Raw genomic sequence first — 14,607 nt, 5'->3', positions numbered from 1 at the left:
AATATGCATAGTTAGATCTGTCAAAAAGTGGTGGTCTTGAGACTGACGTTCCCTCAGTCTTAGACATATTTTTAGGCTTCAACTAGGATCTCCCTCTAGGCTATTAAGCCCTTCAAGAGGAACCTTCTTTGATGCCAAAAAAGAACAAAGTTGGATGACCATTCAAGAAAGCTAGAATCTCCCTCGAGCATATAGGGTTGGAACCCTCTCTAGACATATTTTTAGGCTTCAACTAGGATCTCCCTCTAGTTGAAGCCTTAGTCCCTTACAAAGTTGGAAAGTAGATTTTCCAACTCTGCTGATCGATGGGACTTCGATTTGTCTTCGATGACATCGACGAGAAGCTTTGATGCCATCGAAGAAACTGTTTGATGCCATCGAAGTATCAAGGCAACAAGTTAAAACCGCGCGCGACATTTTATATTTATATTTCAAGTTTTGGGGTTTTTGCTCTCACCATTAACAACAGCACGAGAAAGGAAGGATTGCTTGAATCCAAGCTCCAAATCAAGGGTTTTTGCTACAGATCTTTCCCCTCCCCCTAGCAACCTCACTCCAATTGGATCCCTTCTTGGTCGGTGGGTGTCTTCTTTCCTTGCCATTCTAAGTTTCTTTTGTTCGTTGACATTTTCACCTTTTTTTTTTTTTTTTTATTCAATTGATGGTGCGAATCATCAACAACTCGTGCTTACAAGTTAGAAAACTTAGATTCCAAACATTATCCTTGCCACATTTGCATTCCCCCCACCCCCATTTTTAGGGTTTTGGTTATGCGATTGAGGGTTATCTTACTGGCTTTGTGATTCCATTACTCAACACCATGCCCAAGGATAACAAAGGCAAGGCGCCAATGGATGCCAGGCTGTCTCGGCCAATCCGCACGGAGAAATTGGCACCGAGGAGGGCTAATTGTGCAACTTGTTGATCACGATCTCCTCAGCTCTCCTCAAGTCCATCCGAATCGTCCGCGGAGCCATTGGTGTCGGAACCTCCAGTAAAGGATACCGCCTAAATACGAAGGTCAAAAAATCATTTATGAACAGAGCGTATATGTCAAATGTATTCAACCTTATGGAGTAAATGCAATGCTACGGTCCATAGGTTGGGAAAATGTTCTAAAGTTTGGGGGTATGGTTCAGAAAAAACAAGTGTATATAGGTTTCTATCTAAATGCAAAAATCCAACCCTTCGACCCCTGTCTTTTGATGTAGATGTCGGTGGCCGTCTCATTAGGGTTACCCCCGCTCGCGTTGCCACATTACTAGGTATCCCTGTGTCTAGAGAGACCCATTCGGACTATGACCTGACGTCTCCCCGGGTTAGGGTCAGGATGACCAAATTTCTGTACAACGGGCGTGATGAATCGTGGATCAACGACAATGCCCTTTGGTCGTCAACAATGTCCAGTCCATTTCGGCTCCTTCACTAAAATCTTTTCCACAAATGTGTATTCGAGAGGGACTAATCATGTCGACTTGACGCTGTTCGTGGTCGATATCCTTTATAACTTGGGGATGCATGTTCGACTCTGCCTCCCTACCATCATCCTCCATTAGATTGCATACATCTTGAGAGGTAGTCGGTCGACGACTCTTCCATTCAGTCATCTCATCTGCCTTTTGGCTAGGTGTTGCGGCTTTTTGCCTACAACTAATGTACCGATTCCTCCCACAAAGATCACCAGCGACAATGTAAAGAAAATGCATCTTCAACCACCAACGACAATGTAAAGAAAATGCATCTTCAACCACCAGCAGAAGTATACCGCGACGCTAAAGTAGAAGCATCGAGGTAGGAGGGCCTGCGCAGATGAGTGCTGACAATGCACAGACTCATGAGCCCTCATCCCAGTAGGAGGACCGCATGGAGCAGCTACTTGCAGCACAGACATAGATTAGAGTGGAGCAGGCTCGGCACGGTGAGCGTCCGACTCAGATGGAGCAGATGATGCAGACACTGCAGCATGCCATAGGAAATCCTAGCGTTTCTGATTTGTCATCGCAACATCGTCTCAGGACCAGGACCAGGACCATGACCATTGAGCTAGGGGGAGTCGAGTCATAGGACTCTGGAGGAGCTACTTATTTATGGCATAGCTGACTATCTCGGTCATATATTTTTGTTTGTTGACTTGACGATGGATGAGAGCTAATTGATATACATGTACATTTTGGATGATATTGTGTAGTTTGGATGTTATGTGGTGGATTTATGTTTTGAGCATTTCATGCTACTTTATTATACATAGATTTCATGGTTCCCATCCCGTGTGCCTTATTGCCTAACGTTCTCTCCTTTTATGCCTTATTTCGACATATTTTCCGTGCTTAATTGGGGTGTGTCCTTTTATGCCTTATTTCGACATATTTTCCGTGCTTAATTGGGGTGTGGGTGTGTGTGTGTGTCTTTTGTGTGATAACTTCCAATGAACTTCATGATATTTGCTCTTTGTATGGAATTATCATATCGAATTATTTGTCAATCATTGACAAAAAGGGGGAGAACATAACTCCCACCAAAGTGCGATGTATCTTTTTGGTGACATTTTTGGTATAGGGATTTAGGGAGAGCAACGAAGATTGCATACATGTCAGTTATGTAAATGTTGGTTATGAGTCAAGCTGTAATTGTAAATCATGTGAAAAATGTAAGGTCTTGTAAAGTTGTATTGTATTTTGAGTTGTCATGGTTAGAATAGGTTTTGTCATGTAATTGACAAAGGGGGAGATTGTAAGTAATCTATTTGTCAATTAGCGTGAGTTGTAAGTCATCAAGTTCGGATAGCCCCATGAAAGATTGAAGACTTAAGACTCAAAGATCATAAGCGTCTAAGCATTGGAAAATCCGGGAAATGATGAAGCGCCATGACCTCTTCAAAACCTATACTAAACCTAAAAACATGACCTTCCAACTAGCCCAAACGTAATGGGAAAAGCCATTCCCTTGTAAGCTAGTACATAATTATGGGAAGAAATCAATTTAAAACAAAACTTCAAAATTCAGACTGTTTTGATCCCATCGACCACTCATTGAGGGGTCCTTGATGGCCTGGAAACTTCTGATATATCCAACAAAGATTGACAATTTTATCTAACTTGATGGCATCGAGGGACCTTCGATGGCGGCATCGAAGACCACTTGATGACATTGAGTAGAGACCCTTAAACTGTCCAGCAAGCTCATGAACAAATATATGATTTTCTCGATGGCATCGAGAGACCTTCGATGACATCAAAGGGTCACCTTGATGGCATCGAAGACCACTTGATGACATTGAGTAGATGCAATCAAATTGTCTAGCAAACTCATGAGCAAATCTCGGATTTTCTATGGCATCGAGGGACTTTCGATGACACATCGAGGGACCTTTGATGACATCGAAGGGTCACCTCAATGGCATTGAAGGACACTCGATGATATCGAGTAGAGACTATGGTGTGCCGTAAAGGCCATTACGTAAAGGTAATGGTGGCAACCGTTACATGTTATGGGATTGCAATGGCCGTAACAACCGTTATGGAAAAAATGACCCATAATTGCCGTTAACGGCACGTTATGTCCCCTATAAAGGCCATAATAGCCTCGTAATGGTCTATTACGGGACATACATATTTTTCATATTTTTTAATCAATATTATAGGGCAGATACATGTTTTTCGAGGGTTTTTTTCAATAAATAAAAAAAATAAAAAAGAGAGACTGTAACGGTTGTTATGGGGCCGTAACAACCATTATGCTCCGTATCGTAAAGGTAACGGTGGTGGCTGTTACAACCAGTGTTCGAAATATCGGTATCGCACAATGTATCGCACCCTTGGGATACAGATACGCATCGGTTATCGCACGGGATATATCGTTTGTATCGCATAGTTTATCGCACTTTTTGGGAAACATGGGGAAACATTGGAAAAATGGTTGAATTTTTTAATGAAACTTTGGGGATTGTTAAAAAGGCCCTTAATACACACTTTTAAATCATAAAGTTTCAAAAAAGAAGTGTACATAATAGATTTCCTTTGTATAGGGTCCTAAGTTATGCGTTGTCCGATTGAACTAAGACAACTATATTCAGTATCAACCCCGTCCATCCGTTTTTCCATATCATTTCAGGACATTATCCAAAAAAAAAAAAAAACAGATCCAATAATTAGGTAGACCATACCATAGGAAACAATGGTGATTGACCATTAATGGGCCACAAAATTTTTGAATCAAGCTAATAGTAGTTTTTTCTCTTCATTCAAACCATAAATTTATCTGGTAAAATGGATGGACGGAGTGGATAAAATACATGAATTATAGTGCGCCCATGAAGTTTACAAAGTACACTACTCACTAGGGGATCCACTTCCCACCATACTGGGGGTGGGGCGCTGATCGTACGCAGATTTCCTGCCAAGTTCCTTCACTTAAAACCTAGGTGGGGCTCACTGTGATGTTTATAAGAAATCCACCTCGTCCATTCATTTTTTGAGATCATTTTAGCACTTGAGAGCAAAAATGAGCATGATCCAAGACTACAGTGGGCCACACTAAAGGAAAAGGTGGGTAGGAAAATTCCTTACCGTTGAAACCTCCCTGGGTTGACAATGATGTTAACATGCCATCCATACTGTTCATAACATTATTCCTACATGGATGAATTGAAAATACAAATATTAGTCTAATTCAAAACTTATGTGGCCCCACGAATACATTTTTGGCACACTTGAGTATTAGATCCTACTCATTTTTTATTTCATGTCCTAAAATGATCTCACAAAACGGATGGATGGAGTGGATTCCTCACAAACATCGATGATAGGCCCCACTAAGGTTTCAAGCACAGGAAGGCTTTGGCAGGAAATCCTAGTACTGTGCCAACACTCCTTGGCGCAAGTTGTACAAATATTTCAAAGTTACATGGCCCCACAATAATGTATTTATTATATCTACACCGTTCATGCATTTGGAGAGATCATTTTAGATCATGAACCCAAAAATGAGTCATATCCAAAGCTCAAGTGGACCACACCGCAAATAGTAGTGGGGGACTGATTCTCACCATTAATATATTCAAAGGGCCCACCATAATGTTTATTTTCCATCCAATCTGTTAATTAGGTCACACGGACCTGGATGAAGAGGAAAAATAAATATCATATTATCTAAAACTTCCGTGACCCCCAAAAGGGTTTCAATCGTAGACGTTCAATCTACCACTGCTGTTTGCATTGTGGTCCAATTGATCTTTGGATCTGTCTTATTTATCGGCTCAAGCCTTAAGAAGAGCTCGCCAAATGGACGAACGGTCTGGATATAACACATAGCTTATGATGGGACCCACAGAACTTGGCGACGTTAACACACAGCTAGGTGGTGTGCGAGGGCTGCGGATGGAAACGGATTGGCTACTCCCCCTAACACCATCTCCGTGGCTGGTGTTCGGTGCTCTGTGGGCCCCACCATGATGTATGTGTTTCATTCATTCCGTTCATCCATTTTTAAAGATCATTTTATTGCTTGATCGCAAAAATGAGAGGGTTATAATTCTCAGGTGGACCACACCACATGAAAACAATAGTGATTGGATATCAACCATTAAAATCCTCCTATGGCCCACTATACCGTTTATTTGATATCCAATCTGTTGATTAGGTCATACAGGCGCAGATGAAGAGAAAAAACAAATATCAGCTTGATCCAAAACTTTTATGGCCCCCAAAATGTTTTTAATGGTCGACCCTCATTTAACACTGTTTCCTGTAATGTGGTACACTTAAGATGTGGATATATCTCAATTTTGGATTTATACCGTAAAATAATCTGTAAAAACAGATGGATGGCATGGATGAAACACATACATCATGGTGTGGCCCACATAGCACCGACCACCAGCCATTGGCTGGTGTCAGGGGGAGTAGCCAATTCGAGTGGCGAGGCTCGCTACTGAATTGATGTCACCAAGTTCCGTGGGCCCCACCATGATGTATGTTTTGTATCCACACCGTCCGTCCACTTGGAGAGAACATTTTATGCCATGAACCTAAAAATGACTAAGATTCAAAGCTCTAATGGATCCCACCACAGAAAGCGATAGAGAGAGTGACGCCCACCATTAAAAACTTCTGAGGGCCACAAAAGTTTTCGATTAAGCTAATATATATATTTTTCCCTTTTATAATATCTTTTTTAAACTTATTAACGGGTTGGATCTCAAATAAACATCACGGTGGACCTTAGGAAGGTTTCAACGGTGGATGTCACTTTCTCCACTGTTTTCTGTAGTGGGGTCCATTACAGATTTTTTTCTGCCTCGTTATTTGACTCATGTCCTAAAATGATATCTCCAAATGAATGGACCGTGTGGATATAACACATTCATCATGGTGGGACCCACGTAACTTGGTGACGTCACTTCAGTAGCGATCTCGCGACTCAATCTGTCAGTAGCTAATCCGCGTCAAAAAAAAGGCTCGAACGACCTTTACTTTTTAAGCAGAAAGGGTTCCGGAAGCTGGAACCCTAAAATTTCTCCCAAATCGGCGAAGATGTCTCGGGATTTCTCTCAAAAATCGGAGATTTTATTGGTGGAAACCTAGGAATGATGCTTTAATTCGAATGGCCCGCCAAATGGAAGCTTCCGATCATGGCGATCTCTTCTACAGGTACCGAAATCCACGCTCTAATTTTTTTTCCCAATTTTTTCGGATGATGACGTCCAATATCGTCAAAATATCGTGCGATATCGACGATATATCGGCCGATATCTGGATTTTGGGTTTTTTGGTATCTTCCGGGGGTTATCGCGAGTGTATCGTCTCGCAGGGGTGCGATAACGATAATATCGGCCGATATATCGGCCGATAGTATCGATATTTCGAACACTGGTTACAACTACCGTTACCATTACGGAATACCTTGGTAGAGACTCTTAAACTGTCCAACAAACTTTCAAGTAAAAACCAGTCTTTCTTGATGCCATCGAAGGGAGCTTCGATGCCATTGAAGACCACTTGATGACATTGAGTAGATGCAATCAAATTGTTCAGCAAGCTCATGAGCAAATCTCGGATTTTGGCATCGAGGGACTTTCGATGACACATTGAGGGACCTTTGATGACATTGAAGGGTCACCTCAATGGCATCGAAAGACAATCGATGACATCTAGTAGAGACTCTTAAACTGTTCAGTAACCTTTCAAGTAAAAACCAGACTTTCTTGATGCCATCGAAGGGAGCTTCGATGCCATTGAAGCTGATAGATTTCTGTACATTTTTTTTACTGTTGCAAACACCTTTACTTAAACCATGGAGGGATTTCTTTGCAAATTGGTGAGAAATAGAGAGAGCCTTGTGAGTATGTGATACCCTAGCTAAAAACCCTTCTCCCAAGCTCTCTTCCCTCATGGAGTTCATCATTCAATCCTTGTGTTAAAGGCATTCATTGAGCATTTAAACTTCGGATTGAAATATGAATTCCAGCATTCATTAATGCTCTAGCACCCATCCTTAATGGCAAATCCTTGGTGCTACAATGCTAGAAAGCATTGAATGCTTGTCCTTAGGAATCCTAACCCTATCCTTAAAGACACATCAAGGTTGCGGTTCAAGGGAGTCGAAGATGCTTCATGATTAGAGAATATTTTCAACAAAGGCGCTTCAATGGGGCTCATCCACTTTAGGAAAGAAAGTTAATTTGAGTCCATCGTTTTTGGAAACCGATCCTTGTGTAGGCCTCCGACGGGAGAGTACGTTTGTCTTGTTGGAGTTTGAGACCCAAAATCACTAAGGCCTTGTGTAGGCCATCGACGGATGTAAATCATGTACGCCTTGTGTAAGTTGTAATGGTTTATGGTGAACTTGATTTAAAACCATTTGAATAGTGAAATCCAGTACACTCTAGGAGAGAGTGAGACAATCGGGAATGGAATAGGCACGTTGCCGAACCGCTATACATTGTGTGCGATGGGTTGAATGATTATTCCTTTATTTGCTCTATTTTGCTGAATATTACAAATGACTATCTTTACTGCAACAAATATGTTTGACTGAATGCCTGAATGATGTTTTCACTATAGTAGAGTTGATAGAACCACTCATTGTTTTTATGTTTTATATGAGTAATTAGAAGTGAGTGATTGTTGCTTATCTAGGTAAAATTTTGAAAAGTCATATTCACCCCCCTCTAAGACATTAGTCATATATCCAAGCTTCACTTGTAGTGGTAAGACCGCAATTTCAGATTCCACATCCGTTTTTGGATGGATTGTTGGATTTTAGATAGGCCTTCTCTCTCCCTTTTCTCCAGCTTGGCCTGGGTCGCTTCAAGCAAGTCCATTTCTGTAGCTAACTGTTTCTCTGATGAGGGGTTTGGGGTCTGGTGCCCTCCTTGCAGGAGAAATCTGTCAGATTTGGAGTTGGAAGAATTCCTGAGTCTTCAGGAGCTTCTATAGGGAATTCGTCCTTCCCCGAGAGTTGACGACTTGCTGTCTTGGTCCCTGAATTGCTCAGGCAGATTCTCAGTTTTTCCACTGTTCAAGCTTCTCAATGGCCTTTCCTTTGCCGCCATATGCACAATTATCCCTCGTTTGCTTGGTCTTACGAAGTTCCCCCAAAAGTTTCTACGTTTGTCTGGCTTCTCGCTAGAGGGAGAATTCTTACCGTGGAATGGTGCTTCCCAATGTCTACTTACTCTGCCTGGAAGGTGTGGAATCCATAAATCACCTTTTCGTCCTTTGCCCCTTCTCTCATGGGGCCTGGTCTTCTATCTTGTCTTGTTTTCAAACTTCTTAGTTAATGCCTCTTGCGGCTGAAGATCTGCTCTTTGCTTGGCATGGCGGAGGCTCTCGAAAAGATCACAAGGCTGTCTGGTGCTTGGCTATCATGGCTGTCCTAGAGAGGAATAGTCGATGCTTTCAGAATTCCTTCTCTATCTCGGGTGGTGGCCATGATCTGCAGGGATGCTGCGGAGTGATTGTTATGTCCATTGATCTCTGATTGCTGTATCATTTTTTCCATTTTAGGCTTATAGTGTTTGGGCTTCTTTCACTACCCTAGCTTTGAGTTGTATACTTTTTAGGCTTATAGTGTTTGGGCTTCTTTCACTACCCTAGCTTTGAGTTGTATACTTTTTAGGCTTTTGTTGTTTTGTTTTTGTTTTGTCTTGTTTTGTTTCTGTTTCTGTTTGTTTCTCATTTTGCCTATGGCATATTCTTTATTCTTTAATAGTATTTTGTTGATCTAAAAAAAAGAGAAGAGGATAGGCCTTAGATAGGAATGATTGGTGAAATAGGATTCATGAAGCTGACCCCAGTTGACTTGGGCAAAAGGTTATGATGATGATGATGATGATGATGTGTATCAATAATTTTGATATCCTATCTATATGTAACATGCTTGCTGGTTGCAAATGTTGTTGTTTAGCTTTCTATGAAGTTTTATATATCTTTGGTCTACCAATTGAACATTTCCTGGTTTGTTCATATGCGCACATATCCCATCTATTTTACCAGCATCCATTGGCACCCTCAAATTCATGCAAACGATGTAAACAGATGACCTTTCATGCATCTCTCATCCAGCCTTTTTTCCCCCTTGCAAAGCATTTTTTAATTTATTTATCTGCATGTGTCACTTTGATTTCATGTCGTAATTACTGCCGTTAACATCTTCACATGCAGGCTGTAGTTTTCACTGATATCAGCCTAGAGAAAGCAATCGAGTTTAATGATTATTGTCACAGTCACCAACCTCCAATTTCCTTCATCAAATCTGAAGTCCGAGGTCTCTTTGGCAGTGTGTTTTGTGACTTCGGTCCTGAGTTCACTGTCATTGATGTTGATGGTGAGGAACCACATACAGGTATAATTGCATCCATCAGCAACGACAATCCTGCTCTTGTATCATGTGTTGATGATGAACGGCTTGAGTTTCAAGATGGGGACCTGGTTATATTTTCTGAGGTTCAGGGCATGACTGAGCTGAATGATGGAAAACCAAGAAAGGTTAAAAATGCGAGGCCATATGCATTTACTCTTGAGGAAGACACGACAAATTTTGGTCCATATGCGAAAGGCGGTATTGTCACGCAAGTGAAGCAGTCCAAGGTGTTGTGCTTCAAACCCTTAAGAGACGCTCTCAAAGATCCTGGCGATTTCCTCCTCAGCGACTTCTCCAAGTTTGACCGTCCACCTTTGCTACACTTAGCGTTTCAATCTCTGGATAGGTTTATTTGTGAAATGGGACGTTTTCCTGTTGCTGGGTCAGAGGAGGATGCTGAGAGGCTTATAGATTTGGCTACAAGTATCAATGATAGCTTGGGAGATGGTAGATTGGAAGAGATTGATAAGAAGCTTCTGCGGCATTTTGCACATGGCTCCAGGGCAGTTCTAAATCCCATGGCTGCCATGTTTGGTGGTATTGTTGGACAAGAGGTTGTGAAAGCTTGCTCTGGGAAGTTCCATCCACTCTTTCAGGTGAAAACTTCAAATTTTCTGAACTCTTTAAGGATAGGATTAATGAAGATGATCTTATGGCACACATGCCAACCTAGCACACTTTTGGGATATCCTGTCCATTCACCTGGTGGGACCAGCCTTGACAATACCCTGGAAAAATAAAGAAATGAAGTAAAAAAATAAAAAAAAAATAAAACTGGTCACTCATCAGCGAGGATGCGTTCATGTCGAATGTAGAACCACTGCTCCTTTCCATTACTCTCATACATGAATGTCCTGTCTGATGAGGACTAGCGTGATATTTGGGCTGTGGCATGGTCATGGTGGGCCCCACCCAATGAATGGCCCAGGTCTTGCAAATGTGCCTTTGATTTCATTTTTCCTGTCTTGGCACCAGTATCCTTCACGTTTCTTCCGGAAGTTCTATTTGCTTGTGTTCTTCTTCTTACATGCATGTGTTTTTCCTTGTCAGTTCTTTTACTTTGACTCTGTTGAGTCTCTTCCAACTGAGCCATTGGAACCTGGCGATTTGAAGCCATTAAATAGTCGTTATGATGCACAAATCTCAGTGTTCGGATACAAGCTTCAGAAAAAGCTCGAAGATGCTAAAGTATTCATTGTGGGATCTGGTGCGCTTGGATGTGAGTTTTTGAAGAATTTAGCTCTGATGGGCATTTGTTGCAGTAGTGAAGGGAAGTTAACCATAACGGATGATGATGTCATCGAGAAGAGTAATCTCAGCAGACAATTTCTATTCCGTGATTGGAATATTGGGCAGGCGAAGTCAACCGTTGCTGCTTCTGTTGCTGGTTCTATCAATCCTCGTCTCCGTATACAGGCCCTGCAAAACCGTGCATCCCCAGAGACTGAAAATGTGTTTGATGATGCATTTTGGGAGAGTCTTGATGCTGTTGTTAATGCACTGGATAATGTGAATGCCAGGATTTATATGGATATGAGGTGCTTGTATTTCCAGAAGCCGCTGTTGGAGTCTGGAACTTTGGGTGCCAAATGCAATACGCAGATGGTCATCCCTCATCTGACTGAAAATTATGGGGCCTCCAGAGATCCACCCGAGAAGCAGGCACCCATGTGCACAGTTCACTCCTTTCCGCATAACATTGATCACTGCCTAACATGGGCCCGCTCTGAGTTTGAGGGCTTGCTCGAGAAAACACCAGCTGAAGTAAACAGCTTTCTTTCCAATCCAAGTGAATATGTTACTGCAATGAGAACTGCAGGCGATGCTCAGGCCAGGGATCTCTTGGAACGTGTTATTGAGTGCCTCGACAAGGAGAGATGTGAAGCATTTCAAGACTGCATTACCTGGGCCCGACTAAAGTACAATATATGATTACTTCACAAGTCTTTTGCTAAGCCCATATGATTCGACAGTCACCTCTAAACGTACACATCTGACACCTGGCAACCTGCATGTTGTGTGAAACATCTGGGCTTTTCACAGATGACCCTGGCTAAAAAATCTCATTGGTCCACTCATCAGGCAGGGGCATTGGCGGATTTTTTATTTTTTTTGGTTTTAAACAGTTCATTGTTTTGTCTACCTGATGGGTTTAGTGGCCTGATTTTCGGGCCAGATCATCGACAGGGAAAGCCCATCTAATGCAAGGTTGGGATGTTCCACACAGGCATCAGGCGCCTATGCGTCAAGCAAGAGGTTGGATTTAGCAAAGATTTTCTACTCATTTTCTATTCGTTATTACTGACGTGTGATACAGTGGCAGTCATCTCCGCACACTGTTCACTCTATAATACTGTCTGTTACTGACCATTGTAACCTTATTCAAACCAGGTTTGAAGACTACTTCACTAACCGCGTGAAGCAGTTGACTTTTACTTTCCCTGAAGACGCTGCCACCAGCACAGGGGCACCTTTTTGGTCAGCTCCCAAGCGTTTTCCCCGACCTCTTGAATTCTCGTCATCTGATCCTGGCCACCTTCACTTCATCATGGCAGCATCGATACTACGTGCCGAGACATTCGGGATCCCTATACCTGACTGGGCCAAGAACCCGAATAAATTGGCTGATGCTGTGGATAAAGTGATAGTCCCTGAGTTCTGTCCCAGGGAAGGGGTAAAGATTGAGACTGATGAGAAAGCGACTAGCATTACTGCCGCCTCTGCTGATGATGCTGCTGTTATTAACGATCTGATTGTCAAGGTGGAAGAGTGTGCTAAGAAGCTGCCGTCTGGGTTCCGGATGAAACCGATACAGTTTGAGAAGGTTCACCCTTTTCTCATAGAGAGGAATTACTTTTTGAGTCCTGAGCAATCAGCAAACTTTTCATTTCTATGAAGCTCTTCCGTTTATATGAGCGGTCCCAGTGGATGGGAAATGCCCCAAGAATCTCCTAGATTTGTTGGTCCTAAACCCTTTTTATCAGGGGCCGACAAAACATATTATGGTGAAGACAGAACCAGCAAAATTCCACATTGCAATCTACCATACTTCTGGGGCATCCCTAACGGATGGTAGGGTCCGTCAGATCAACAGTCTGGATCACTATCGGGGCTTGCATATATGGAATTGAAAGCATCAGCAAAATTTTATGTTTACCAAGACTTAGGGTCCTGTAATGCTTTTTCTCCAAACTGGATCATGTACACTCCTGTTTGATCATCCAGTCTCTATATGCTTTATTTGTCTCTGTGCAGGATGACGATACAAACTACCACATGGACTTCATAGCTGGGCTTGCAAATATGCGGGCGAGGAACTACAGCATCCCTGAAGTCGACAAGCTGAAAGCCAAGTTCATTGCCGGGAGGATCATCCCCGCCATCGCGACTTCCACGGCAATGGCCACCGGTCTTGTCTGCCTTGAGCTGTACAAAGTGTTGGGGGGTGGGCACAAGCTGGAGGACTATAGGAACACGTTCGCCAACCTGGCGCTGCCTCTCTTCTCCATGGCTGAGCCAGTCCCGCCCAAGGTGATCAAGCACCGGGACATGAGCTGGACGGTGTGGGACCGGTGGGTCATCAGGCAGAACTTGACGCTGAGGGAGTTGCTGCAGTGGCTGCAAGAAAAGGGCCTGAATGCTTACAGCATCTCATGCGGGACGTGCTTGCTTTACAACAGCATGTTCCCGAGGCACAGGGAGAGGATGGACCGGCCGGTTGTGGACCTGGCCAGGGAGATCGCCAAGGTTGAGGTTCCTTCATACAGGTGCCATTTGGATGTTGTAGTGGCTTGCGAGGATGACGAAGACAATGACATCGACATCCCCTTGATATCCATATACTTCCGGTAGAGAGTCAGCAGCCAGGTCTGGCAACTTGTTATCTCTGTTGATTCTGTTTAGATTTTACCGAGGACATGTACTAGATGGATATTTATCAAATTCTTATGTGCAAGGGAAACCACAGCGACTGTTTGATATTATCATGTGATCTCCCCTTGTTTTGCTAGGCTGCCTCAATTGAGAGTCAAAGGAACCACAAAGAAAGAAGCGATCCGGCTTAGTACTCCTTGCAAGATGGTAGGCCATGATCCGTCATTTTTCAGGGTTGGGGCCCCTGCTCGGGGCAATGGTGTGGTCTTGAAATTTTTTTTTTTTTTTTAAAGAGCATATTTTTCCTGCAGAGTGTAGATGAATGAATAGGATTGGCACCAGCACCATAAGCTTATGGAACCGCGTATCATTTCCAGCCAATGTGTTACATGTTTAGGAAATCCGGTATGCGCTGAAGGTTGGCCGATCTGCCCCGGATGACTGTATCTTGGATTGGATTGTTGGTTGTACATTCTTTTGAGTGGTATGACCTACCCATTGCTTGGATCGACCTGGTTTTAGTTACAGATGATATTCATGATGAGCCAACCTTTTCGCATGACTTTGATGAGCTATGTGTAAGCTTATGAATAGAGTTGGACATTGAGCTCGGTTTGGCTCGGTTCGGTCAACAGCCACCCCTATCTCGAGTTTGGCTCGGCTTGGTGACTGAGCCAATTGGCTAGCTTGACTCGGCTTGGTCAGCATGTCAGGCCAGATTGAGCCGAGTTTGAGTTTTTGAGTTGAATTCGAATTCGAGTTCGAGGCTGAGCTTTCGAGTTTTAGGTTGTAGTTGTACATAACATTCAATCAAGAACACGGTAAAACTAAAAATTAAAAATTAACTTACAAATCGAAAAGTAAAAATACAAA

General features: G+C 42.8%; 1 protein-coding gene across 4 annotated transcripts in view; it reads left to right on the top strand.

Moving 5' to 3' along the window:
- Window positions 1-14,261, top strand: part of LOC131223647 (ubiquitin-activating enzyme E1 2-like) — a 52,182-nt gene extending 37,921 nt beyond the window's left edge. For 3 of the 4 annotated variants that reach the window (XM_058219101.1, XM_058219102.1, XM_058219099.1), the window contains 4 exons: window positions 9,663-10,457; window positions 10,912-11,780; window positions 12,253-12,685; window positions 13,117-13,844. In XM_058219101.1, coding sequence (XP_058075084.1) covers window positions 9,663-10,457; window positions 10,912-11,780; window positions 12,253-12,685; window positions 13,117-13,713 — 2,694 coding nt within the window. In that variant the 3' untranslated portion in view covers window positions 13,714-13,844. Of the gene's footprint in view, window positions 1-9,662; window positions 10,458-10,911; window positions 11,781-12,252; window positions 12,686-13,116; window positions 13,845-13,871 lie in introns of those variants that run through there. The other variant, XM_058219100.1, reaches the window with a different exon arrangement.
- Window positions 14,262-14,607: the final 346 nt, after the last annotated feature.

Source organism: Magnolia sinica, chromosome 13 (assembly GCF_029962835.1).
Source record: "Magnolia sinica isolate HGM2019 chromosome 13, MsV1, whole genome shotgun sequence".
Lineage (NCBI taxonomy): Eukaryota > Viridiplantae > Streptophyta > Magnoliopsida > Magnoliales > Magnoliaceae > Magnolia > Magnolia sinica.
The sequence above is the reverse complement of the archived record's forward strand: the minus strand, read 5'-3'. Positions and strand labels throughout refer to the sequence as shown.